The sequence below is a fragment of the Scyliorhinus canicula genome, chromosome 6, assembly GCF_902713615.1.
Source record: "Scyliorhinus canicula chromosome 6, sScyCan1.1, whole genome shotgun sequence".
In the NCBI taxonomy this organism is placed as follows: domain Eukaryota; kingdom Metazoa; phylum Chordata; class Chondrichthyes; order Carcharhiniformes; family Scyliorhinidae; genus Scyliorhinus; species Scyliorhinus canicula.
The window spans coordinates 27282447-27309174 of NC_052151.1; the positions used below are offsets into that span (position 1 = coordinate 27282447).

The 26728-nt window shown below is 48.7% G+C and overlaps 1 protein-coding gene across 2 annotated transcripts in view; it reads left to right on the forward strand.

Moving 5' to 3' along the window:
* The window catches only part of plb1 (phospholipase B1), a 94559-nt gene that overhangs the window by 18232 nt on the left and 49599 nt on the right, over positions 1-26728 (forward strand). For both annotated transcript variants that reach the window (XR_005460907.1, XM_038799067.1), the window contains exons 8-13: positions 1952-2032; positions 4540-4605; positions 5107-5207; positions 11101-11182; positions 16696-16800; positions 16912-17007. Coding sequence is in view for 1 of the 2 variants with exons in the window: in XM_038799067.1 (XP_038654995.1) it covers positions 1952-2032; positions 4540-4605; positions 5107-5207; positions 11101-11182; positions 16696-16800; positions 16912-17007 (531 nt within the window). In the remaining variant the exon portion in view is untranslated. The remainder of the gene's footprint in view (positions 1-1951; positions 2033-4539; positions 4606-5106; positions 5208-11100; positions 11183-16695; positions 16801-16911; positions 17008-26728) is intronic.

Genomic DNA, 26728 nt, shown 5'->3' on the forward strand with positions numbered 1-26728 from the left:
AGAGTCATCGGACGGCCCATATTTAAACATAGGAACCAAGAGCAGGAATAGACCATCCGGCCCTGTGAGCCAACACTGCCATTCAATATGATTAAGGCTGATCCTTGATCTCAATGCCTTATTTCTGCTTTCTCCCCATATCCCTTGGTGCCATTAAAATCTAAATAATTATTTCCTTCTTGAATACATTCAATGACTTGGCCTCCACAGCTTTCTGTGGTGAGAATTCAACAGGTTCACTACTCTTTCGGTGAATCATAGAATTTACAGTACAGAAGGAGGCCATTCGACCCATCGAGCCGGCCCTTACAAAGAGCACCCTACTGAAGCCTGTGTATCTACCCTATCCCTGTAACCCAGAAACCCCGACTTAACATTTTTGGACACTAAAGGCAATTTATCATGGCCAATCCACCTAACCTGCACATCTTTGGGCTGTGGGAGGAAACCGGAGCACCCGGAGGAAACCCACGCAGACATGGGGAGAACGTGCAGACCCTGCCCAGAGAGTGACCCAAGCCGGGAATCGAAGCTGGGACCCTGGAGCTGTGAAGCAACTGTGCTAATCACTGTGCCACCATGCTGAAAAAATATTTCCTCATCTCAGTCCTAAATGGTCTACCCGAATCCTGAGACTGTGCCCCCTGTTCTAGACTCCCCAGCCAGGAAGAACATCCTCGCTGCACCCAGTCTGCCCCGCCCTGTTAGAATCAGGTCTCCAGTCGAACACATCTCTCCTCATGGGACAAGCCCGCAAACCTCGGTACCAGCCTAGTGAATCTCCACTCCACTCCCTCTTGGGCATTCATATCCTTTCTTAGGTAAGGAGACCAAAACTGTATGCGATACTCCCAGTATGGTCTCACCAAGGCCCTGTATAACTGGAGTAAGACGTCTCTACTTCTGAGCTCAAATGTATGGTATTGGGAATCCCATTATGCCATTGGCGAGGGGTCAGGAACAATGGCAGCAGGAAATCCCACCAGGGTAAAAGCCATTTGGGGTCTCCACATCCCCACCAGAATTCCTGCCCGCAGAAAGCAGGGGCAGAAACCCCCCCACTCTACACCTGGAGTCACATGTAGTCCAGAAGGGGTGAGGCTGGCAGATTTCTCTCCTTGAAGAACATTAGTGAACCAACTGTGTTTTTACTGCAATTCAGTAGTCCAAGATCGGAACGGTAGCACAGTGGTTAGCACTGTTGCACCACAGCTCCGGGGTCCCAGGTTCGATTCCCAGCTTGGGTCACTGTCTGTGTGGAGTCTGCACGTTCTCCCCGTGTCTGCGTGGGTTTCCTCCGGGAGCTCCGGTTTCCAACTAGTGTCCAAAAAGGTTAGGTGGGGTTACTGGGTTACGGGGATAGGGTGGAGGTGTGGGCATAGGTAGGGCGTTCTTACCAAGGGCTGGGGCAGACTCGATGGGCCGAATGGCCTACTTCTGCACTGTCGATTCTATGATTCTAATTCTATGATCAACAATGAGATGAACCAAGGGCAGCACGGTGGCACAGTGGGTTAGCCTTGCAGCCTCATGGCGCCAAGATCCCAGGTTCGATCCTGGCTCTGGGTCACTGTCCATGTGGAGTTTGCACATTCTCCCCGTGTTTGCGTGGGTTTCACCCCCACAACCTAAAGATGTGCAGGCTGGTGGATTGGCCATGCTTAATTGGAGGAACTGAATTGGGTACACTAAATTTTTTTTTAAAATAATGAGACTAACTTAGAAATTCCAAATTTATCAGTGAATTTAAATCAAATTCTTCCACCCAGTGAGGTGGAATTTGAACTCGCGTCACTCGACCATTAGTCTAACCTCAAACCTCTGAATTACTTGCCCAATAACATTTCCAAGATGCTATTATGCCCATTCCCCTGCTCGGAGCACGGGATCAGTAAATTTACCTCATGGGAATGGCTGGAAAACTAACCCTGTTTCTCCTCCTCCTTTCCAGAAAATTGATTTTAAGAATGACTGGAAGGTGATTAACATGTTTATTGGAGGGAATGACATCTGCAATTACTGCACGGATTCGGTAAGCACGTCATGGCGCAGAATTTTATGGCCCCTCCCACTGCCGGTCCCGTCGAATTCTATGAAGCCTTGAACGACTCGCTGGATTTTCCAGCCACGCCCTCACTATAAAGGTCCCCTCATTAAAGCTCTGCTCATTAGATCTGTGTGAGGAGCAGAATGGCTCCTCGAGTGCCCTTTGAACCTGAGAAGGCAGAAAACCCACTCGGACGGGTGGAAAAGCAGTTTTAGATTCCAGTGATTGACTTCACGGAGAATAAAATCTGAAGAGGTTTAAAACCAGTGACGCACCAGATGCCAGCGGTTTCTTGACGAGTGGGCAAGGTTACAGCTGTCGCCACAGAACCGTGCCCCTATTGTGCCCATGGAAGAGCTATCCCGCCAACCCACTCCTCCCTTTTTCCCCATGCCCCTACAAATGTTTCCATTTAAAGGACCGATCCAATTCCCTTCTGCAGGTCAGGCATTTTGCCGAGGTGATTGTAGGGTTAGGGGAGACAAATTTAATGGAATAAGTGCTGGAATAAAATGCAGATCGCGCTATATATTTTGTAGACGCACAGGAATCATGCTCTAGTGTGAGCTGTGTTTTAATGGTGTTCTCCCTCCCACATTAGTAACGAGCGAGACACAAAGGAGGTCTGACATTTATGGAGAGGCAGGTAAAGCAGGAGTGTGTTTGTGGCCAGATGGGCCACATTTGATGACAGGACCTCAGTAGCATTTTTTTTTTAAACTCTGACCCAGCAGCCAATCAGGCCGACAGCTGGACAGGAGCACCTGTGGTGGAAGATCAGAGTGAGGATTACTCTTGGTATGGTCCGAGGGCAAGTGGGGAGATTAGAGCACGGGTTGAATAGACTTGGAGAGCATCAGAAAGTAGGGAGGGAGAGATTGCAAGGGAGTGAAAGAGGCCATGGTGAGAGGAGATGACAGGGAGAAGGAGATCACCAGGGGAGGGAGAGATTGAGGGGAGGGAGAGATTGAGGGGAGGGAGAGATTGAGGGGAGGGAGAGATTGAGGGGAGGGAGAGATTGAGGGTGTGAGAGATTGAGGGTGTGAGAGATTGAGAGTGTGAGAGATTAAGGGGAAGGGGTGATTGAGGGGGGAGGGAGAGAATGAATGGAGGTAGAGATTTCAGGGAAGGGAAGATTGAGGGATGGGAGAGATTGAGGGAAGGGGAGATTGAGGGTGGGAGAGATTGAGGGAGGGAGAGCTTGTTTTTATTCATTCATGGGCCTCCGTTATAGCCCTTGAGGGGGTAGTTAAGAGTCAATCACATTGCTGTGGGTCTGGAGTCACATGTAGGCCAGGCCAGGTAAGGATGGCAGATTTCCTTCCCCAAAGGACATTAGTGAACCACAATAGTTTCATGGTGATCATTAGACTTTTAATTTCAGCTTTTTATTGAATTCAAATGTCACCGTCTGCAGAGCATTACTCTGGGTCCTGGGTCTCTGGTTTACTAGTCCAGTGACAATAGCACTATGCCCCTGAAGGGAAGGGGAGATTAAGGGGAAAGAGAGATTGAGATGGAGAGAGGTTATGAGGAAGGAAAGCTAGTGGGGAGAGAGAGATTAAGGAGAAGGAGAAATTATGAGGAGGGAGAGATTGAGGGAGGGAGAGATTGAAGCACCCCAACCATTGACTGCCCATCATGTGGGAAGTTATAAACTCCCCTAACCTGCGTTGTCAGTGTTACAGTATGGGCCTTCAAGTGGAGGTGGTAAGTGTGGAGGTGAAAATGAAAAAATGAAAATCACTTATTGTCACGAGTAGGCTTCAATGAAGTTACTGTGAAAAGCCCCTAGTCGCCACATTCCAGCGCCTGTCCGGGGAGGCTGGTACGGGAATTGAACCGTGCTGCTGGCCTGCTTGGTCTGCTTTAAAAGCCAGCGATTTAGCTCAGTGAGCTAAACCAGCCCCCACCAGGTGGTAAGTGTGGAGGTGGGAAGTGTGGAGGTGGTAAGTTTTCATGGTATTGGTTGGGTGGGGGATTTTCTTTTTTGAAAAACATTTTATTAAGGCATTTATGATTCTATAGCAACAATTACAAATGTAAACATGACTCAGGAAATGATACCCCCCCCCCCCCCCAACCAACAATCATACCCAGCCAACATGGCTTACACACACAGTTCTCCAGTACCTCCTCCTCCACTCACTGATCTCGCCTAAAGTAAACAATCTCCCTCTACGCCCCCCCTCATTCCCTCCCCTTATTGTATGGGTGGGGGATTTTTAACATCTGGCCAGCTGAATATCATCTGGTGCATACATCTAACTTGTTGCCTGATTCGATATTCAGACATGACCTGCTGGGAGCTAATGTAGGCCCAGGCTTCAGGCCTGGAAGGGGATGGGAGCACAGTGACATTGCTGCTGCAGATTTGCAGCCTTTCTGGGAGCAGAGGGAAACCTGTCAGCTGGGCGATTGCTGGTTCCTGGGTTCTTTGTATTTACTGGTTACCGTGCGTCTCACCAATTTTTCTTCATCCTTCTTCTTAGGCTTATTTTTCTGCTGTAAACTTTGCTAGACGAATTGAAGAAGCTCTAGACATCCTCCACAAAGAGGTAGGTTTACATCACCCAAGATAATTCCTCAGCTCATTGGATTCTGCCTCACCTTTCGGAGGGAGAGCTAATTAAAAAAAATATTTTGGTCCTCTAATGTCTAATCAGGTAAACTAATCCTCCAAAATGATTGTACTGAATTGAAATGGTGCCCCATCAGCTGCCTGTGACTCTGCTGATGAGACGATGAAGGGTGAGCAACATGACAGTCATCCCTGATGCAGCCTTTTGGGAACTACAAAGTTAAGACCAAAAGCTAGGTGGAAGAACCCAAACCCACCTTTAGCTCCGTCGCTATAGAGCTCTGTCATGTTTTTAAGGCAGAGCTCGATAGATTCCTCATGGACACGGGGTGAAAGGTCATCGAGGGTAGGCGGGAAAGCGGGGTTGAGGTTACAATCAGATCAGCAATGATCCTATTGAATGGCGGAGCAGGCTTGAGGGGCTTGCCCTTGCCCTTAATTCGTTTGTTTGTAACTTTGACCTTTAAACTTGCTTCAGGTTCCGAGAGCTTTCGTCAATCTAATAGAGGTGTTGCAACTCATGCCACTGAGGCGCCTCCATCAAGATACCCGACTGAACTGTCCCAGAGCACTTATGAGGTATAGTCATTCCATTCAAGCGCTTAGCTCTTTCTGCAAGTATTCTGGTTTTATTTTTGGCCCAATTCTCAGCGCCAGTTGTGAGCATAAGAATGTTATCCACAGGGATCTGGATTGAGAGAGAGAATGGGGTGTTTTATTGAAATGGCGGGTATTATGGTGGCCACAAAGTACACTGAGGATCATCAATAAATCCCCCTACGGGCTTCGTGGAGTATGAACCTCCCTATTGTGCAGGTGGGGATTCACCCAAAAGGGAATGAGCAGCAGGAGTTTAAAACCCACTGTTTCAACCTGGGACGGATTTCTGTAGGTCCCCGGGTTTGGACTTGCGAAGCCTATTCCGCCATGTGAATAAAAGGGTATGGTGTTGGAAGACTGGCCTTTGGTGAGATTATTACAATAAGGATCTCAGCCATCAGATGGATAACCAATGAGAAACCTGCATTCCCTCCTTTGGGGAATGTCTGCCTGATTGCGAGCCAATCAGGCATTAAATGTTAGCGGGCAGGGCTTTCCCAGGACCCTTGGGATGGGACAACCCACCTGCCAAGAACTGTCAGTCAATCAGAAGCCAGCAGCTCTTTTGCTCAGCACTGCCATTGTGGAGATAGTGGCCGCTGCTGGTATGACACCCATCAAAGCCCAGGGCCGGGATTCTCCGAGGCTCCGCACCAAAATCGTGCTTGGCAAGGGGGCAGAGAATGGGGCGTTGCACCCGCGATGCCTTCACGTGATTCTCCGGCGACTGGATAATCGCCGCCAATCGCGCGTGCGCGGTAGACGCGATGCCAGTCGGGGGCCATTGAAAGAGGCCCCTGCGGCGATTCTCCGCAGTCAATGGGCCGAGTTCCCACCGGCGTGGTTCTCGTATGGTTCCATCTGGCGGGTACTCGCCATCGTTGCCGTCCTGATGGTGACGGGGGGGGATCAGTCTCCGGGGGGTCTCCACGACGGTCAGGCCCGCGATTGGGGGCTACCGATCAGCGTCCCACATGATCTGGGAGTGGCCTATCTTCCTCCGCTGTGTGGGTCCGCCTTGTCACGCGGAGCCGGCGCAGAAGTGGCCACCACGCGCATGCGTGAACCCGGGGACGGAAGTGCAGGGCCCCGTAGCGGCAGCCAGAGCTGTGTGGAGCACTCCGGCATCATGCTGGCCCCCTTCTGACCTTATAAGGGCTGGGGGGTCATTGATGAAGCAGCTGAAGATGGTTGATACCCTGAGGAACTCCTGCAGTTCTGTCCTAGATAATAATAATAATCTTTATTGCCACAAGTAGGCTAACATTAACACTGCAATGAAGTTATTGTGAAAAGTCCCTAGCCGCCACATTCCACCACCTGTTCGGGTACACGGAGGGAGAATTCAGAATTCTCAGCTGGTACGGGAATTGAACCCACGCTGCTGGCCTTGTTCTGCATCACAAACCAGCTGTCTAGCCCACTGAGCTAAACCAGCCACATGACTCCAACCAGTGGAGAGTTTCCGCCCTGATTCCTATTGACTCCAGTTTAACTAGGGCTCCTTGATGCCATACTCGGTCAAATGCTGCCTTGATGTCAAGGGCAGTCACTCTCACGTAACCTCATCTTTTCAATTGTGCATGGGGGATAACAATTGTATTTTCTCCACTTGGAAGGTCTGCCCATTTACTAATGCACCCCAGCTAGTTATATCCGTTTTTAACCCTTAACTACGTAGAATATGTTTAAACAAAAACTCCCCAGCCAAAATTAGACACTTGCAAAAAGAATGGCTACTTTAAGAAAGATTATTAAAGATTATTACTTACTGACTCACTTGGTAAAAGAAGCAAGAGGGGCATTCTGACACAATGAACACTGTAAACTGCAAACAGCCTGCGTCAAACATTTTACAACTTCAAACATGAGACATGAAGTTCAGCGACAGAGTTTGTGGAAGAAATGTCTTTTGAGGAATGGAGGGCTCTTTACCCAGCATGCACAGTGGCAGAGAAACCACTCTATCTTTTGGATTGCCTGTTGACAGGGCCTCTCTCCCAGGGGTAGGATGGCTTTCCTGCTTCAATGGGTGCTGGGTGAAGAGCTCAACCGTGTTACTGAGAAGTTGATAATACATTTGTTCAGCTATTTTATACACAACGACAAAATATTAGTAATGACAACAATCTCTCCCTCAATGTCAGCAGAACTAAGGAGAAAATAGAGTGCAGAAGGAGGCCATTCGGCCCATCGAGTCTGCATCAACCTATTTAAGCCCTCACTTCCACCCTATCCCCGTAACATAATAACCCCTCCTAACCTTTTTGGTTACTAAGGGCAATTTATCATGGCCAATCCACCTAACCTACACATCTTTGGACTGTGGGAGGAAACTGGAGCACCCAGGGGAAACCCACGCAGACACGGGGAGAATGTGCAAACTCCGCACAGACAGTGACCCAGCGGGGAATCAAACCTGGGACCCTGGCGCTGTGAAGCCACAGTGCTACCCACTTGTGTTACCGTGCTGCCCAAGCTAGTCATTGACTTCAGGAAGTGAAGAATCATACACACCCCTGTCAGCATCATTGGGGCCGAGGTGGAGATAGATGACAGCTTCAAATTCCTAAGTGTGCACATCACCAATAATCTGTCCTGGCCCACCCACGTCGACGCTAAGACCAAGAAAGCACACCAAGGAAACAGGAAATTCGGCATGTCCATATTGACTCATCAATTTTTACAGAAAAAGTGGGGAAAGTGGGAAGCATAATCAAAGACCCGTCCCACCCGGGTTATTCTCTCTTCCAACCTCTTCCATCGGGCAGGAGATAAAAAAGTCTCAGAACATGCACTAACAGATTTAAAAACAGCTTCTTCCCCGCTGTAACCAGACTTCTAAATGACCCTCTAATGAACTGATCTGATCTCTTCACACATCTTCTCTACTGAGTAGCACTACACTCCGTGTGCTTCACCCGATGCCTGAGTCTATGTATTTACATTGTGTATTTTATGTTTGTCCTATGTATTTTCTTTTCATGTATGGAATGATCTGTCTGAACTGCACGTAGAACGATACTTTTCACTGTACCTAGGTACACGTGACAATAAACAAATCCAATCCAATCTCCCTAAGTAGTCTGTAATGAACATGTTTCACTGTATTCTAATGAGTACGCTAATACACTAATTCTGTGTAACTGCATTGCCAGATCACGGTGGATATAAATCATTCTTTAGTGGTGACACTCACCTCGTGCAAATTTGGGGTCTTAATATTTTGGAATTGTCATATTCAGTTAACATCCAGATATTTTGTCATCTTTAAAATTTTTGTCTTAACACTGAAATAGAGAGAGTTATCTTTTATCATTGAGCTCTTCTTGAAGAGAAAACAGGTTTAATCCTTTTTTTTGTGTAGTTTCTACAACTCTGGAAAATATCTGCACACAGTGTCAACTGCCTGCTGTTCATTCATCCCAAGTCCTTTAAATCACTGGGTTCAAGCCTTTTCCATGCCTCAGTCGAACATTTATTCAGTCTCTGTCCGTTAAGGAGAAATAACTTTCTCGAGTCATAGAATGGTAAAGCGCTGGAAGCCATTCAGCCCATCGTGCCTGTGGTAGCTCTTTGGGTTAATACTGTTGCTTCACAGCTCCAGGGTCCCGGGTTCAATTCCCGGCTTGGGTCACCGTCTGTGCGGAATCTGCACGTTCTCCCCGTGTCTCCGTGGGTTTCCACTGGGTGCTCCGGTTTCCTTCCACAAGTTCCGAAAGAAGTGCTGTTAGGTGAATTGGACGTTCTGAATTCTCCATCTGTGCACCCGAACATTCGCTGGAATGTGGCGACGAGGGGCTTTTCACAGTAACTTCATTGCAGTGTTAATGTAAGCCTAGTTGTGGCACTAATAAGGATTATTATTATTAATCCCAGTATTTCCCATAGCCCTGTAATTTTTCCCCCATTGTTTGTGCCGTTCTTCTTTAATTGTTTGGTACCTAAATCACAAATTATTTCCTGGAAAATTTTAGACATGAAGTTAGAAGCCTGGTCAGATTGTGCTTCTAAGGGTAGGCCATAGCGTGTGAAAAACTGCGTCAACTTTACCACTACTACCTGAGCTGTAATTGTTCTCAAAGATGTAACATCAGGAAAATGGGTAGTGATATCCATGACCAAAAGAATGTAATGATGCCCTTCGTTTTAGGCAATGGTCCTACGCAATCTACCAGCACCTGACTAAATGCTTCTTCAACACTGGGATGGATATTAAAGGGACTGGTCTCATCACATGTTGTGGTTTACCTATTATCTGACAATTATTCGATTTGTTTATTGTCACGTGTACCGAGGTACAGTGAAAAGTATTTTTCTGCAGCAGCTCAACAGATCATTAAGTACATGGGAAGAAAAGGGAATAAAAGAAAATACATAATAGGGCAATACAAGGTATACAATGTGACTACATAACACTGGCATCGGTTGAAGCATACAGGGTGTAGTGTTAATGAGGTCAGTCCATAAGAGGGTCGTTTAGGAGTCTGGTAACAGCGGGGAAGAAACTGTTTTTGAGTCTGTTCGTGCGTGTTCTCAGACTTCTGTATCTCCTGCCCGATGGAAGAAGTTGGAAGAGTGAGTAAGCCGGGTGTGAGGGGTCTTTGATTATGCTGCCCGTTTTCCCCAGGCGGCGGGAGGTGTAGATGGAGTCAACGGTTTGGAGACAGTTTGTGTGATGGACTGGGCTGTGTTCACGACTCTCTGAAGTTTCTTGCAGTCTTGGACTAAGCAGTTGCCATACCAGGCTGTGATGCAGCCAGATAGAATGCTTTCTCTGGTGCATCAGTAAAAGTTGACAAGAGTTAATGTGGACATGCTGAATTTTCTTAGTTTCCTGAGGAAGTATAGGCGCTTTCTTGGTGGTAGCGTCGACGTGGATGAACCAGGACTGATTTTTGGTGATATCTACCCCTAAGAATTTGAAACTGCTAACAATCTGGAGGCTTGAGTTTAAGAGCCGCGGGGTTATACTGCAACTATACATGACCCTGGTGAGACCGCGTTTGGGGTATTGTGTGCAGTTCTGGTCACCTCATTATAGGAAGGATGTGGAGGCGTTGGAGGGGGTGCGGGGCAGGTTTACCAGGATGCTGCCTGGTTTGCAGGATAGGTCTTATGAGGAAAGGTTGAGGGAGCTAGGGCTTTTCTCTTTGGAGCGGGGGAGGATGAGGGGCGACTTAATTGAGGTTTATAAGATTATGAGGGGGATAGATAGGGTGGACGTTCAGAGACTATTTCCTCGGGTGGATGTAGCTGTTACAAGGGGGCATAACTATAAGATTCAGGGTGGGAGATATAGGAGGGATGTCCGAGGTAGGTTCTTTACTCAGAGAGTGGTTAGGGTGTGGAATGGACTGCCTGCTATGATAGTGGAGTCGGACACTTTAGGAACTTCCAAGCGGTTATTGGATAGGCAAATGGAGCACACCAGAATGACAGGGAGTGGGATAGCTTGATCTTGGTTTCAGACAATGCTCGGCACAACATCGAGGGCCGAAGGGCCTGTTCTGTGCTGTACTGTTCTATATTCTATGTTCAATCTGCTTCGACCACCCTTTCAGTTGGTGCATACCAGATGATAAAAATATGTTACCTAATATCAAATCTCGTTCTTGTAAATCCATATCGCCTGATCACCAACCCTTCCGTCACTCCAATAGTTTCTTCTTGTTAGGTGTCATGCTGTATCTCTCAGCAGTGCAATTCCTGAACGTTTAATAGATATTGAGGGGATGGAGGACACATTCCAGGGTATAGGGAGCACTGAGCTTGCTTACCAGAGTGGCTACTGATGCTGAACCCAAAGGAATGTCTGAAATACAAACCCCAAAAGCCGTGATGACAAGTGTTTTTTACTGTGTCCTTACAGAATGCTGTGTTACTGTGTGGTGAAGCCCACTGAAAACTCCCCCGAGTTACAGATGATGACTGAAGCAAACACTGCTTACCAGGTAGCTCAGATCCTTGTTAATGGCTGGTGATGGTGTTGGCAGAATGCTGGGTTGATGTTGGGTTTGGTGTTGTGTTGGTGTTGGGTTTGGTGTTGTGCTGGTGTTGGGTTTAGTGTTGGTGTTGGGTTTGGTGTTGGGTTTGGTGTTGGGTTGGTGTTGGGTTTGGTGTTGTGCTGGTGTTGGGTTTAGTGTTGGTGTTGGGTTGGTGTTGGGTTTGGTGTTGTGCTGGTGTTGGGTTTGGTGTTGTACTGGTGTTGGGTTTGGTGTTGGGTTTGGTGTTTTGTTGGTGTTGGGTTTCGTGTTGTGTTGGGTTTGGTGTGTTGGGTTTGGTTTTGTGTTGGGTTTGGGTTTGCGCTGGTGTTGGGTTTGGTGTTGTGCTGGTGTTGGGTTTGGTGTTGGGTTTGGGTTTGCGCTGGTGTTGGGTTTGGTGTTGTGCTGGTGTTGGGTTTGGGTTTGCGCTGGTGTTGGGTTTGGTGTTGGGTTTGGTGTTGTGTTGGGTTTGGGATTGCGCTGGTGTTGGGTTTGGTGTTGTGCTGGTGTTGGGTTTGGTGTTGGGTTTGGTGTTGGGTTTGGGTTTGCGCTGGTGTTGGGTTTGGTGTTGGGTTTGGTGTTGGGTTTGGGTTTGCGCTGGTGTTGGGTTTGGTGTTGTGCTGGTGTTGGGTTTGGTGTTGTGCTGGTGTTGGGTTTGGTGTTGGGTTTGGTGTTGGGTTTGGGTTTGCGCTGATGTTGGGTTTGGTGTTGTGCTGGTGTTGGTGTTGGGTGTGGTGTTGGGTTTGGTGTTGGGTTTGGTGTTGTGTTGGGTTTGGTGTTGGGTTTGGTGTTGGGTTTGGGTTTGCGCTGATGTTGGGTTTGGTGTTGTGCTGGTGTTGGGTTTGGGTTTGCGCTGGTGTTGGGTTTGGTGTTGTGCTGGTGTTGGGTTTGGTGTTGTGCTGGTGTTGTGCTGGTGTTGGGTTTGGTGTTGTGCTGGTGCTGGGTTTGGTATTGTGTTGGTGTTGGGTTTGGTGTTGTGCTGGTGTTGGGTTTGGGTTTGTGCTGGTGTTGGGTTTAGTGTTGTGCTGGTGTTGTGCTGGTGTTGGGTTTGGTGTTGGGTTTGGTGTTGGGTTTGGGTTTGGGTTTGCGCTGATGTTGGGTTTGGTGTTGGGTTTGGTGTTGTGCTGGTGTTGGGTTTGGGTTTGCGCTGGTGTTGGGTTTGGTGTTGTGCTGGTGTTGGGTTTGGTGTGTTGGTGTTGGGTTTGGGTTTGCGCAAGTGTTGGGTTTGGTGTTGTGCTGGTGTTGGGTTTGGTGTTGTGCTGGTGTTGGGTTTGGTGTTGTGCTGGTGTTGGGTTTGGTGTTGTGCTGGTGTTGGGTTTGGTGTTGGGTTTGGTGTTGTGCTGGTGTTGGGTTTGGTGTTGGGTTTGGGTTTGCGCTGGTGTTGGGTTTGGTGTTGTGCTGGTGTTGGGTTTGGGTTTGCGCTGGTGTTGGGTTTGGTGTTGGGTTTGGTGTTGTGTTGGGTTTGGGATTGCGCTTGTGTTGGGTTTGGTGTTGTGCTGGTGTTGGGTTTGGTGTTGGGTTTGGTGTTGGGTTTGGTGTTGGGTTTGGGTTTGCGCTGGTGTTGGGTTTGGTGTTGGGTTTGGTGTTGGGTTTGGGTTTGCGCTGGTGTTGGGTTTGGTGTTGTGCTGGTGTTGGGTTTGGTGTTGTGCTGGTGTTGGGTTTGGTGTTGGGTTTGGTGTTGGGTTTGGGTTTGCGCTGATGTTGGGTTTGGTGTTGTGCTGGTGTTGGTGTTGGGTTTGGTGTTGGGTTTGGGTTTGCGCTGATGTTGGGTTTGGTGTTGTGCTGGTGTTGGGTTTGGGTTTGCGCTGGTGTTGGGTTTGGTGTTGTGCTGGTGTTGGGTTTGGTGTTGTGCTGGTGTTGTGCTGGTGTTGGGTTTGGTGTTGTGCTGGTGCTGGGTTTGGTATTGTGTTGGTGTTGGGTTTGGTGTTGTGCTGGTGTTGGGTTTGGGTTTGTGCTGGTGTTGGGTTTAGTGTTGTGCTGGTGTTGTGATGGTGTTGGGTTTGGTGTTGGGTTTGGTGTTGGGTTTGGGTTTGGGTTTGCGCTGATGTTGGGTTTGGTGTTGTGCTGGTGTTGGTGTTGGGTTTGGTGTTGGGTTTGGGTTTGCGCTGATGTTGGGTTTGGTGTTGGGTTTGGTGTTGTGCTGGTGTTGGGTTTGGGTTTGCGCTGGTGTTGGGTTTGGTGTTGTGCTGGTGTTGGGTTTGGTGTGTTGGTGTTGGGTTTGGGTTTGCGCTAGTGTTGGGTTTGGTGTTGTGCTGGTGTTGGGTTTGGTGTTGTGCTGGTGTTGGGTTTGGTGTTGTGCTGGTGTTGGGTTTGGTGTTGTGCTGGTGTTGGGTTTGGTGTTGTGCTGGTGTTGGGTTTGGTGTTGTGCTGGTGTTGGGTTTGGTGTTGGGTTTGGTGTTGTGCTGGTGTTGGGTTTGGTGTTGTGCTGGTGTTGGGTTTGGTGTTGTGCTGGTGTTGAGTTTGGTGTTGTGTTGGTGTTGGGTTTGGTGTTGTGTTGGTGTTGGGTTGGTGTTGTGCTGGTGTTGGGTTTGGTGTTGTGCTGATGTTGGGTTTGGTGTTGTGCTGGTGTTGGGTTTGGGTTTGCGCTGGTGTTGGGTTTGGGTTTGCGATGGTGTTGGGTTTGGTGTTGGGTTTGGTGTTGTGTTGGTGTTGGGTTTGGTGTTGGGTTTGGTGTTGGGTTTGTTGTTGTGCTGGTGTTGGGTTTGGTGTTGTGCTGGTGTTGGGTTTGGTGTTGTGCTGGTGCTGGGTTTGGTGTTGGGTTTGGTGTTGTGTTGGTGTTGGGTTTGGGTTTGCGCTGGTGTTGGGTTTGGTGTTGTGCTGGTGTTGGGTTTGGTGTTGTGTTGGTGTTGTGTTTGGTGTTGCGCTGGTGTTGGGTTTGGTGTTGTGCTGGGTTTGGTGTTGGGTTTGGTGTTGTGCTGGTGTTGGGTTTGGTGCTGTGCTGGTGTTGGGATTGGTGTTGTGCTGGTGTTGGGTTTGGTGTTGTGCTGGTGTTGGGTTTGGTGTTGGGTTTGGTGTTGTGTTGGTGTTGGGTTTGGTGTTGTGCTGGTGTTGGGTTTGGTGTTGTGCTGGTGTTGGGTTTGGTGTTGTGCTGGTGTTGGGTTTGGTGTTGTGCTGGTGTTGGGTTTGGTGTTGTGCTGGTGTTGGGTTTGGTGTTGGGTTTGGTGTTGTGCTGGTGTTGGGTTTGGTGTTGGGTTTGGTGTTGTGCTGGTGTTGGGTTTGGTGTTGTGCTGGTGTTGGGTTTAGTGTTGTGCTGGTGTTGGGTTTGGTGTTGTGCTGGTGTTGGGTTTGGGTTTGCGCTGGTGTTGGGTTTGGGTTTGCTCTGGTGTTGGGTTTGGTGTTGGGTTTGGTGTTGGGTTTGGTGTTGGGTTTGGTGTTGGGTTTGGTGTTGTGTTGGTGTTGGGTTTGGGTTTGCGCTGGTGTTGGGTTTGGTGTTGTGCTGGTGTTGGGTTTGGTGTGCTGGTGTTGGGTTTGGTGTTGTGCTGGTGTTGGGTTTGGTGTTGTGCTGGTGCTGGGTTTGGTGTTGGGTTTGGTGTTGTGTTGGTGTTGTGTTTGGTGTTGTGCTGGTGTTGAGTTTGGGTTTGCGCTGGTGTTGGGTTTGGTGTTGTGCTGGTGTTGGGTTTGGTGTTGTGTTGGTGTTGGGTTTGGGTTTGCGCTGGTGTTGTGTTGGTGTTGTGCTGGTGTTGGGTTTGGTGTTGTGCTGGTGTTGGGTTTGGTGTTGTGCTGGTGTTGGGTTTGGTGTTGTGCTGGTGTTGGGTTTGGTGTTGTGCTGGGTTTGGTGTTGGGTTTGGTGTTGGGTTTGGTGTTGTGCTGGTGTTGGGTTTGGTGCTGTGCTGGTGTTGGGTTTGGTGTTGTGCTGGTGTTGGGTTTGGTGTTGGGTTTGGTGTTGTGTTGGTGTTGGGTTTGGTGTTGGGTTTGGTGTTGTGCTGGTGTTGTGCTGGTGTTGGGTTTGGTGTTGTGTTGGTGTTGTGTTGGTGTTGTGCTGGTGTTGTGCTGGTGTTGGGTTTGGTGTTGTGTTGGTGTTGGGTATGGTGTTGTGCTGGTGTTGGGTTTGGTGTTGTGCTGGTGTTGGGTTTGGTGTTGTGCTGGTGTTGGGTTTGGTGTTGTGCTGGTATTGGGTTTGGTGTTGTGCTGGTGTTGGGTTTGGTGTTGTGCTGGTGTTGGGTTTGGGTTTGCGCTGGTGTTGGGTTTGGTGTTGTGCTGGTGTTGGGTTTGGTTTTGTGCTGGTGTTGGATTTGGTGTTGTGCTGGTGTTGGGTTTGGTGTTGTGCTGGTGTTGGGTTTGGTGTTGTGCTGGTGTTGGGTTTGGGTTTGCGCTGGTGATGGGTTTGGTGTCGTGCTGGTGTTGGGTTTGGTGTTGTGCTGGGGTTGGTGTTGGGTTTGGGTTTGCGCTGGTGTTGGGTTTGGTGTTGTGCTGGTGTTGGGTTTGGTGTTGGGTTTGGTGTTGGGTTTGGTGTTGTGCTGGTGTTGGGTTTGGTGTTGTGCTGGTGTTGGGTTTAGTGTTGGTGTTGGGTTTGTTGTTGGGTTTGGTGTTGTGCTGGTGTTGGGCTTGGTGTTGTGCTGGTGTTGGGTTTGGTGTTGTGCTGGTGTTGGGTTTGGTGTTGTGCTTGTGTTGGGTTTGGTGTTTTGCTGGTGTTGGGTTTAGTGTTGGTGTTGGGTTTGGTGTTGGGTTTGGTGTTGTGTTGGTGTTGGGTTTGGTGTTGTGTTGGTGTTGGGTTTGGTGTTTTGCTGGTGTTGGGTTTGGTGTTGTGCTTGTGTTGGGTTTGGTGTTTTGCTGGTGTTGGGTTTAGTGTTGGTGTTGGGTTTGGTGTTGGGTTTGGTGTTGTGTTGGTGTTGGGTTTGGTGTTGTGCTGGTGTTGGGTTTGGGTTTGCGCTGGTGTTGGGTTTGGTGTTGTGCTGGTGTTGGGTTTGGTGTTGTGCTGGTGTTGGGTTTGGTGTTGTGCTGGTGTTGGGTTTGGGTTTGCGCTGGTGTTGGGTTTGGTGTTGTGCTGGTGTTGGGTTTGGTGTTGTGTTGGTGTTGGGTTTGGTGTTGTGCTGGTGTTGGGTTTGGGTTTGCGCTGGTGTTGGGTTTGGTGTTGTGTTGGTGTTGGGTTTGGTGTTGTGTTGGTGTTGGGTTTGGTGTTGTGCTGGTGTTGGGTTTGGTGTTGTGTTGGTGTTGGGTTTGGTGTTGTGCTGGTGTTGGGTTTGGGTTTGCGCTGGTGTTGGGTTTGGTGTTGTGCTGGTGTTGGGTTTGGTGTTGTGCTGGTGTTGGGTTTGGTGTTGTGCTGGTGTTGGGTTTGGGTTTGCGCTGGTGTTGGGTTTGGTGTTGTGCTGGTGTTGGGTTTGGTGTTGTGCTGGTGTTGGGTTTGGGAAGGAACCAGGGAAGGAACTGTTCCGTCGATTGCCTTTTTACTCACAATTATGAGTTCGATAGTGTCCTCAAAGGATTAGTTTATTCAAACTCAACTGGCATTTATTCATTCCTTTCTCTATCCCTCCCCACTTCAGCGGAGTACTCAGAAACTTATTAAATCTGGCAAGTATGATACTCAAGAAAACTTCACAGTCGTGTTACAGCCCTTCTTTCGTCGTATGGAAATCCCAATTTTAGAAGTAAGTGATAATGTTTTTCTCTCTCTTTAATGTAGGACAGGATATTCCTCACTGTCCCAGGGTAGCCTGCTCATCACACACTCCTGATATACTTCTCCTTTCGAATTTCAGAATGGACGACCAGACATCTCATTCTTTGCCCCAGACTGTTTCCATTTAAGCCGGAAGTTCCACGTACAGATGTCAAAGGCTTTATGGAATAACATGGTAAGTGTATTCACTGACCTGAATAGCCTCTCTTGCCTGGCACCGCCCCGACTTTAAAAATTCTCTTCGTTGTTTTCAAATCCTCAGGGTAGTGTCCTAGGCCCAACCATCTTCAGCTGCTACATCAATGACTTCCCTTCCATCATAAGGTCAGAAGTGGGGACGTTTATGGATGACTCCACAATGTTCAGCACTGTTCGCGAGTCCTCAGATAATGAAGCAGTCCATGTCCAAATGCAGCAAAACTTGGATAACATCCAGGCTTGGGCTGACAAGTGGCAAGTTACATTCACACCACACAAGTGCCAGGCAATGACCATCTCCTACAAGAGAGAATCTAACATTTGCCCCTTGACATTCAGCATTACCATCGCTGAAGCCCACACAGTCAACATCCTGGGGGTTACCATTGATCAGAAACTGAACTGGACTAGTTATATTCATGGCAGGTCGTAGGCTAGGATTCCTACCGTGAGTAACTCACCTCTTGACCCCCAAAAGCCTGTCCACCATCTACAAGGCACAAGTCAGGAGTGTAATGGAATGCTCTCCACTTTCCTGCAAAGTGCAGCTCCAACAACACTCAGAAGCTCGACACCGTCCAGGACAATGCAGCCCACTTGATTGCTCCTCCTTCCCTCTACCACTGACGAACCGAGGCAGCCGTGTGCACCATCTACAAGATGCACGGCAGTAACTCACCAAGGTTCCTCTGACAGCACCTTCCAAACCCACAACCACCACCATCTAGAAGGACAAGAGCAGCAGATACCTGGGAACCCCATCACCTGGAAGTTCCCCTCCAAGTCACTCACCACCCTGACTTGGAAATATATCTCCGTTCCTTCACTGGCTTTGGGACAAAATCCTGGAACTCCCTCCCTGACAGCACAGTGGGTGGGGTGCACCTACACTTCAAGGACAGCAGTGGATCAAGAAGGCAGCTCACCACCACCTTCTGAAGAGCAACTAGGGCTGGGCAATAAATGCTGGCCTAACCAGCGATGCCCATATCCCGTAAATTAATTTTTTAAAAATCTCTCTGCTGCCTCATCATTCCCTATCTCTGCACCTCCTTCAGCCCGACAAACCCCTGAGATCTCTGCACTCCTCCAGTCCTGACCTCTATGAGCAACTCTTATTTAATCGCTTCACCAATGCCAGCTCCATAGGCCGTCGGAATAGCTTTGGAATTCCCTCCTTAAACCTCTCCGCCTCTCTCACTTTCTTTCCCTCTTTAAGATGCTCTTTGAAATCTATCTCCTTTGGCTTTCTGTCCTAATATTCCCTTGTATGGCTTGTTGTCAAATATTGTTTGATAGCACTCATTTCAAGGAGCTTGGGATTTACTGCTTTGAATAGGTTATCCAACTGCAAGTTGCCATTGTTCATACTCAGCTGCTAATATCTAATTGGACCCTGTCCACAGTGGCCAAGTGGCAATGGATAGGGTGCCGTGACGGCATTGGCTAGATTTCGCTCCTGGCGTAGTGCACAATGCATTGGGAATTCAGGCACTTAAGGGGATCTGATGAATCTTTGTAACTGTAGCAGTAGGTGAGTTGATTGCCTGCCAAAAGTCAGGTAATCATAAGTAGTTAATAGATAGAAAGGATAAAGATTGGCATGGAGTGGATATCGCCACGATTTGGAATCCATAACAAATTGGGGTAAATGAAAAACTGAAAGAATGCGGGAGACTGAAGAAGTACATGACGAGGGTAGGAAAATGGGTCAATCTGAAAGAAACACGTAGATAATCTGATTTTCACTGCTGCGAAGACATAAATATTCCCCAAGACACCAGGGGCGGGATTCTCTAATAATGGGGCTATGTCCCCACGCCGGCGTGCAAACCAGCGCCAACCACTCCGGAGTCAACGGTCCCCGAAAGTGAGGAATTCTCACCTTCCTACGGGGCCGCAGGGGTCCCCACAGCTCCAGCCGGCGCGGAACGGCCCGCACGAGTTCGTGCATGCGCGGAACAGCCGGTGTAATTCTGCGCTTGCGCGGAACGGCCGGCTTATTTCCGCACATGCGCGGGGTTCCCTTCTCTGCGCTGGCCCCCGGGCAATATGGCGGAGCCCTACAGGGGCCCGGCGCGGAGTAAAGTAGGCCCCCATGGAACCAGCCCGCCCGCTGATCGGTAGGCCCTGATCGCAGGCCAGGCCACCATGCCCCCCCCCCCCCCCCCCCCCCGGGGTCGGATCCCCCTGCTACCCCCTCCAGGACGGCCCCCGCAGACATACCTTCCAGGTCCCGCCGTGTGGGAGCTGAGTAATCCATGCCGGCGGGACTCAGCCAAACACGTTGGCCACTCGGCCCATTGGGGCCTGGAGAATGGCCGGGGTGGCTGCTGTCAACGGCCCCCGACTGGCGTGGCGGCGATCCCACGGGCACCCAAAAAATGGCACTGGACAATGGGGAGACCGACGGTGGGCGGTGGGGTGCAATTCTCTCTTCCCCCCCCCCCCCCCCCCCCCCCCCCGGGGATTCTCTGACCTGGCCCCGGGTCGGAGAATCCTGGCCCTGCTCTTCGAAATAGTGCCCTGACGTCTGTCCCACTCACCTGAGCGGGCAGCGGGCACCTTGGTTTAATGTCTCAGACAAACGACGGTACCTCAGTAAAGTGCAGCGCCCCTTTAGTACTGCACTGGGGGGCGCCAGCCGAGATATCTGTGCTTGAGTGTTGGGAGTGATTCGTGAACCCACAGCTTACTGACTCTGAGGCAATAGTGCTTCCGACTGAAACCCAGCTGACACAAGAAGAGGAGTAATAATTAGGAGGTGGGAATATGTGAATCAAAGAAGTTAAACATTGATTTTTATCTGTATTCATGATTGTAAACTGTGAGAAAATAATTATTAGTCTTTCGGCAGATTCCAAGCTATCAAGAGAGATTTACTATTGCCGCAAGAGAATACATAAAAATCTACATAGAAAATAGAAGCAGGAGGAGGCCATTCGGCCCTTTGAGCCTGCTCCACCATTCATTACGATCATGGTTGATCATCAAATTTAATACACTGATCCAGCTTCCCCTCCCTTGATCCCTAATCACCTTAGTCTCTCCTCATTCACAAGTATGAGTGTGGAGTACCCATTTAAGAGGCCTCTCGATAATTGTATGGGGCTTTGGTAACACCTCGGCCAGAATTCTCCATTTTTAAGTAAGAATACACTTGCATTGGAGGCTGCACAGTAAAACTTCTTTAGATTGGTCTCTGGGGTGAGAAGGTTGTCCTATGATGCGAGGTTGAATAAATTGAGTCTATATTCTCTGGTATTTGGAAGAACGAGTTGAAGGGATTAATCTCTTCAATGAAGAGATTTCTAAGTGTGGTAGCGAGCGGGAACAAATGCGAGCTTCCCGGCTACTCGGCCTGGCGATACTGGCATTGCTATTTAACGCTAATTGGTCCACTTAAGGAGGCCCCACCGGCTTCACACCGCACATCATGGCCCCACCAGCCGATTCGCCGGGACCGCGCTCTCCACCCCCCCCCCCCCCCCGCTAATAAGGTAGAGTAGCACTTAAACTACTCTTTGACAACCAACCCGGTAGCTGAGACGCCGGCCCCATGATTTAGAGATGCAGATCTAGAGGCGGTTGAGGCCAGAAGGGATGGCCTGTGCCGCTGAGGATCCTGCAGGGTGAGCCACAGGGCAGCCAGTGCCGTCTGGGAGGAAGTGTTAGCGGCCTTCAGCTCAGGCAGCGCCACCAGGAGTTCTGCCACCCGGTGCTGCACTGAGTTGGTACTGGACCCCCCATCCCCCACAACCGCCGGAAGAGGGCCAAGACAAGCGGCGGGGTGGCGGACATCAGAATCCTCACCGCCTTCGAGGAAAGGGCCCTGGAGGTGACGGGGGTGGACAGTGCAGTAACCAATGTTGAGGTTGGCGCATGACATAGGGGTGAGAATCCACCAGGCCCCACCCAGATAGACTGTCAATAGTGAGTTGTTAATGCCTTACAGACTGACCAATCCCTCCCACTGACCACCTGTCGCACTGCGCCCCCCACTCTCCCGCTTCCCATGAGAAACCTCGGAGGAGAGCTCTGAGGATGCCACCATACATGCGTCACCGCTCTCATCCCCACGCTCCACCAGTGCAGAGATACGCACATCAGTTGGCAACAGGAGTGCTCAGGATTCTGGCACACAGGAGATAAACCTACAATGCAAGGCACGGAGGCCAACACTGCTAGGCTGGCGACCACAGTGAAGAGCTTGGTGCATGGCGTTGGCAGCAGAAATGGAGGTGTCCAAGGTGTGGTTCAACAGTGACCGCCATGGCTGAGAGCCTCGGCAGAATGTCCGACTCACTGGGGGATGTGACCCAGTACCAGGCAGACCTTGATGAGGCGCTGCGGGGCATGTTCCAGTCTCAGATCAGTATAGTCAAGGCCCTGCAGAGCATGTCCCAGTCACTGCGGAGCTTCACCAAGGGCATCCACATTGTACTGCAGACATTGGGGAGCTGCCAGGGCTGGCAGCGCCTGATGATGCAGGGATAGCCGGGGCTTTAACCTTCTGCCCCTCCATCCCGAGGTGAGCCCCAGGGCTCAATGGGCACCGACTCAGAGGAGGGGGTCACTGGGTGCTAACCTGGACCCATCCTGTGGAGAGGGGATGATGGCCATCAACCTTGAATACTCCCCTCTGACAACGCTGCGACTCGCAGTCAGCACCCACAACAGGGCAGTACGGCTGTGCATGTGACACCGGCAAGTGAGCCAGGGCCTTCCGGCACCGGAGCCTCCAGAGGATGCCTGCCAGGGACATCAAAGACCACACAACGTGGTAAGCAGGTGGCTGCCTACACCTCTGATTTGTTTCCTGGGGATACACCTAGACATAGCGGTAAAGCACGAAGGCAAAGCATGTCGAGGATCACTGAGCGGGGCACTGGGGGATTTTTGCAGATGTATTTTGTAATCTGTGTTAATCCTTAAACATGTGTGTAATTGTTAAAATAAGAGGCGAGTAAAGGCATATTGTATCATAATCCAATGTTTTCATGTTTAATCATTGTTTTTTCTTGTTGTTAAATGGCAGTTAATTGGCAGTCCTGTGACTGTTCATCAATTTAGGAATTAATGGGTCCTTTTCAAATTGGCAGACAGTAACGAGTGAGGTACCACAGCGATCGGTGCTGGGACCCCAGCTATTCACAATATATATTAATGATTGGATAAGAGAACAAAATGTAACATCTCAAAGTTTGCAGATGATACCAAGTTGGGTGGGAGGGTGAATTGTGACGAGGATGCAGGGATCCTACAGCATGATCTGGACAGGTTGGGCGAGTGGGCAAACCAATGGCAGATGCAGTATAATTTGGATAAGTGTGAGGTTATTCACTTTGGAAGCAAAAACAGGAAGGCAGATTACTACCTGAATGGTTGTAAATTGGGAGGGGGGGAGTGTGCAGTGGGACCTGGGTGTCCTTGTACACCATTCGCTGAAAGTAAGCATGCAGGTGCAGCAGGCGGTAAAGAAGGCAAATGGTATGTTGGCCTTCATTGCGAGAGGTTTCCAGTATAGAAGCAGGGATGTGTTGCTGCAATTGTACAGGGACTTGGTGAGGCCACACTTGGAGTATTGTGTGCAGTTTTGGTCTCCTTCTCTGAGGAAGGATGTTCTTGCTCTCGAGGGAGTGCAGCGAAGGTTTACCAGATTGATTCCAGGGATTGCGGGACTGTCATATGAGGAGAGATTGATTAGGTCGGGATTGTTCTCGCTGGAGTTCAGAAGAATGAGGGAGGATCTCATAGAGACTTATAAAATTCTAACAGGACAAACAGGGTAGATGCAGGGATGATGTTCCTGATGGTGGGTGTGTCCAGAACCAGGGGTCACAGTCTGAGGATTCAGGTTAAACCATTTCGGACAGAGATGAGGAAACATTTCTTCACCCAAAGAGTGGTGAGCCTGTGGAATTCATTACCACAGGAAGTAGTGCCAATGCTAAAACATTGGATATATTCGAGTTGCGGCTAGATATAGCACCCGGGGAGAGTGGGATCAAAGGCTATGGGGAGAAAGCAGGATTTGACTACTGAGTTGGATGATCAGCCATGATTGTGATAAATGGCGGAGCAGGCTCGAAGGGCCAAAAGGCCTCCTCCTGCTCCTATCATCTATGTATCTATGCTCCTCCATGTTTAAAAAAAAGTTATCGTCTTTTGAGCCTGGGTTCCATTCTGAGATCTTCCTGTCCAGTTATAAGATTATCCAGTCCAAAGATGTGCGGGTTAGGTGGATTGGCCATGCTAAATTGCCCGTAGTGTCCTAAAAAGTAAGGTTAAGGGGGAGTTGTTGGGTTACGGTTATAGGGTGGATACGTGAGTTTGAGTAGGGTGATCATTGCTCGGCACAACATCGAGGGCCGAAGGGCCTGTTCTGTGCTGTACTGTTCTATCTACATAACATCAACAGGGATCGTAACATACACAGGAGGTTTTAGGAAGTTGCTTGATTTTTGGAAACAATGAAATCTATTGATATATAGGCCGATAAGCAGGCTGGTCCCCAAAATATACTGAGTGATTTAAAGTATGTAAGGCAGATGTAAAGCATAGAATGTTCTCGCAAGGTTGTTCATGATCGATCATCTTGAAACCATGTAGATTTTGACAGATTGCATCATTTGTATTAGGGAGGCGGTGGCATAGTTGTATTGTCACAGGACTAGTAATCCAGAGACCCCGAGTCATGTCTGGAGACTGGGGTTCGAATCCCGCCATGGCAGATGGTGAAAATCAAATTCAATAAAAATCTGGAATTAAAAGCCAAAATAAGGTGACCATGAACCCATTGTTAATTGTCGTAAACACCCGTCTGGTTCACTAATGTCCTTTAGGGAAGGAAATCTGCCGTCCTTACCTGGTCTGTCCTACATGTGACTCCAGATCAACAGCAATGTGGTTGACTCTTAAATGCCCTTAAGGATAGACAATAAATGCCGGTTCTGCCAGTGATGCCCACATCCCATGAACGAAAAAATATATCACTATACTATGCATATCACCATTGTATTTTAACTTATTGCATCTTGGGTTGGTGTGTTTATAAATGTGATGGGCATCTATACTTTGGAACAAGGCTGCCTCTCGTCTTTGAATATCAAAGACCAAATTTAGTAGAAATGACACACACCATCCATGAACTGGTCAGTGTCCTGTTGACAATTCCAGCTGAAAATCAACCCCATTAAGAGTCTCTCCCATGTTATTTAATGACACGGGATCCATGGCAATGTACCCAAGTGACAAGATCCCTGCTATTTATTTTCCCTTCAGGTGCAAGTGGTCTTGAGATCGAAACTGTCAGTAGCATGGTCATAGGGGGTTGTTAGCATCGGTAGTACAAAGGAACAAATATTACAACAGATTAACAAACATTTCTTTGTATTACAAGTAAACAGCCAGAGCAAGTAACAGCTTATTTGAATCTTTCATACAGAAAAATATAAAAGATGTGAACCAAAACAAATATTTTTTAATAAAATGGCATAAACAACCAAGAAAGAGTCTCATCCCTTCTACCATTCCCCCACCCCTATAAATACATAAACCCCCCCCCCCCCTCACCCCTTAAACTCTAACTCCTCCAAGCTAGCGAACCGTCCCTCTAAAAATAGATCCCCACCTTCTCCAACCCCCTCTCCTTTCAAGCACTAAAGGTGGCAACCAGCCTTGCCGGCTCGGATTGGTGATTGGCACAGATAGGGCCAGCTGCAATGTTGCCCCCAATTCAAAAAGTTGCCGGAGCTGCCTCCACGTTTTTAGGTTATTTGAATCCTGAGCAGGTTGACCAGTCTTTCACACTTGGAGGGGGCTCAGGGGTTTTCAGTGCATTTTACAGCTACTGCAGTGTCAACCTACACAACTTACAGTAAATATTTGAGGGGGGAGGAGATCAGAATTTCCTCATTGATCTTACAAAAAGGCCAGAAGACGGAGGAGCCAAAGTCGGCCCTTCAGCTCATCGAGTCTGCTCCACCATTCAGTGAGATTGTGTGTGATCTGATATGATAATCCTCAACTTTCCCGCCTCATCCTCTAACCCTTGATTCCCTTACTGATGAAAAATCTGTTTTTCTCCGACTTGAACATACTTAATGGTCCAACCTCTAGAACCCTTTACGGTAAAGAATTCCACCGATTCACTACCCTCTGGGAGAAGAATTTCCTCCTCATCCCTGTTTTAAATGGGTGATCCCTCACTCTGAGATTATGCTCTGTGGTCCTAGACTCTCCCACAAGTGGAAACTCTCAGCATCTACCCTGTCAAGCCCCCTGAGAATCCTATATGTCTCAATAAGGTTGCCTCTCATTCTTCTAAACTCCAATGAGTGCAGGCCCAAACTACTCAACATCTCACAGAATTAAGCAGTGCAGAAGAGGACCTTCGGCCCATCGAGTCTGCATCGATGGCTCCTCATAAAATAATCCCCCCATACACAGAATCAACTGAGTGAACCTTCTCTGGACTACCTTCAGTATACCTATCCTCAGATGAGGGGACCAAAACTGTTCACAGCATTCCAAGTGTTCACAGCATTCCAAAACTGTTCACAGCATTCCAAGTGTTCACAGCATTCCAAAACTGTTCACAGCATTCCAAGTGTTCACAGCATTCCAAAACTGTTCACAGCATTCCAAGTGTTCACAGCATTCCAAAACTGTTCACAGCATTCCAAGTGTGGTCTGACAAGTGCCTTGTACAGATGTAGTGCGCCTTCCCTGTTTTTATACTCCATTCCCTTTGAAATAAAGGCCAACATTCCATTTGCCTTTCTGATCATCTGCTGAGCTTGCATGTTAGCTTTTTGTGATTCGTGCATGAGGACTCCCAAAATCCCTCTGTCCTGTACCTTTCTGCAGTCTTTATCCATTTAAGTATAAAAAGAAATTCAGATTCATAAACACACCCAGGTAATTCCAACATGAATTTTCGTAATGAAGCCTTGTGACTACCAAACTCTAGACTGGCAAGGCCCCACATTAGACGAGAGGGTGGATAAAATTCCACATTAATAACTTTAACAATGTAACATATCCTTAGTACTGTAGCCAAGTGCACACTTTTGAAGTGGACCAGAATCCACAAGCCTCTGGCTCAGAGGTGAGAATACACCCAACTGAGCCAGTTAACCCCCATTTGCCCCACATTCCCACCTGCTGTTAGTTGAACTAGCAGAGGGTGCAAGAGCTTTGTAAATATTTAAAAATCAGGGTCCAAAGTTATCATTTGGAACCTCACAGAGGCCTTAACCAAGGCCACATAGGTGGTGCACAGGGCCAACGGCAGAGGAGAAAGCTATTCCCACATATATGTGGGTTTGAGCCCACTCCACGATTTGAGCACATAATCCATAAGAACTAGGAGCAGCAGTAGGCCATCTGGCCCTTCGAGCCTGCTCTGCCATTCAATGAGATCATGGCTGATCTTTTGTGGACTCAGCTCCACTTTCCGGCCTGAACACCATAACCCTTTATTCCTTTATTCTTCAAAAAACTGTCTATCTTTATCTTGAAAACATTTAATGAAGGAGCCCCAACTACTTCACTGGGCAAGGAATTCCATAGATTCACAACCCTTTGGGTGAAGAAGCTCCTCCTAAACTCAGTCCTAAATCTACTTCCCCTTATTTTGAGGCTATGGCCCCTAGTTCTGCTTTCACCCGCCAGTGGAAACAACCGCCCCACAT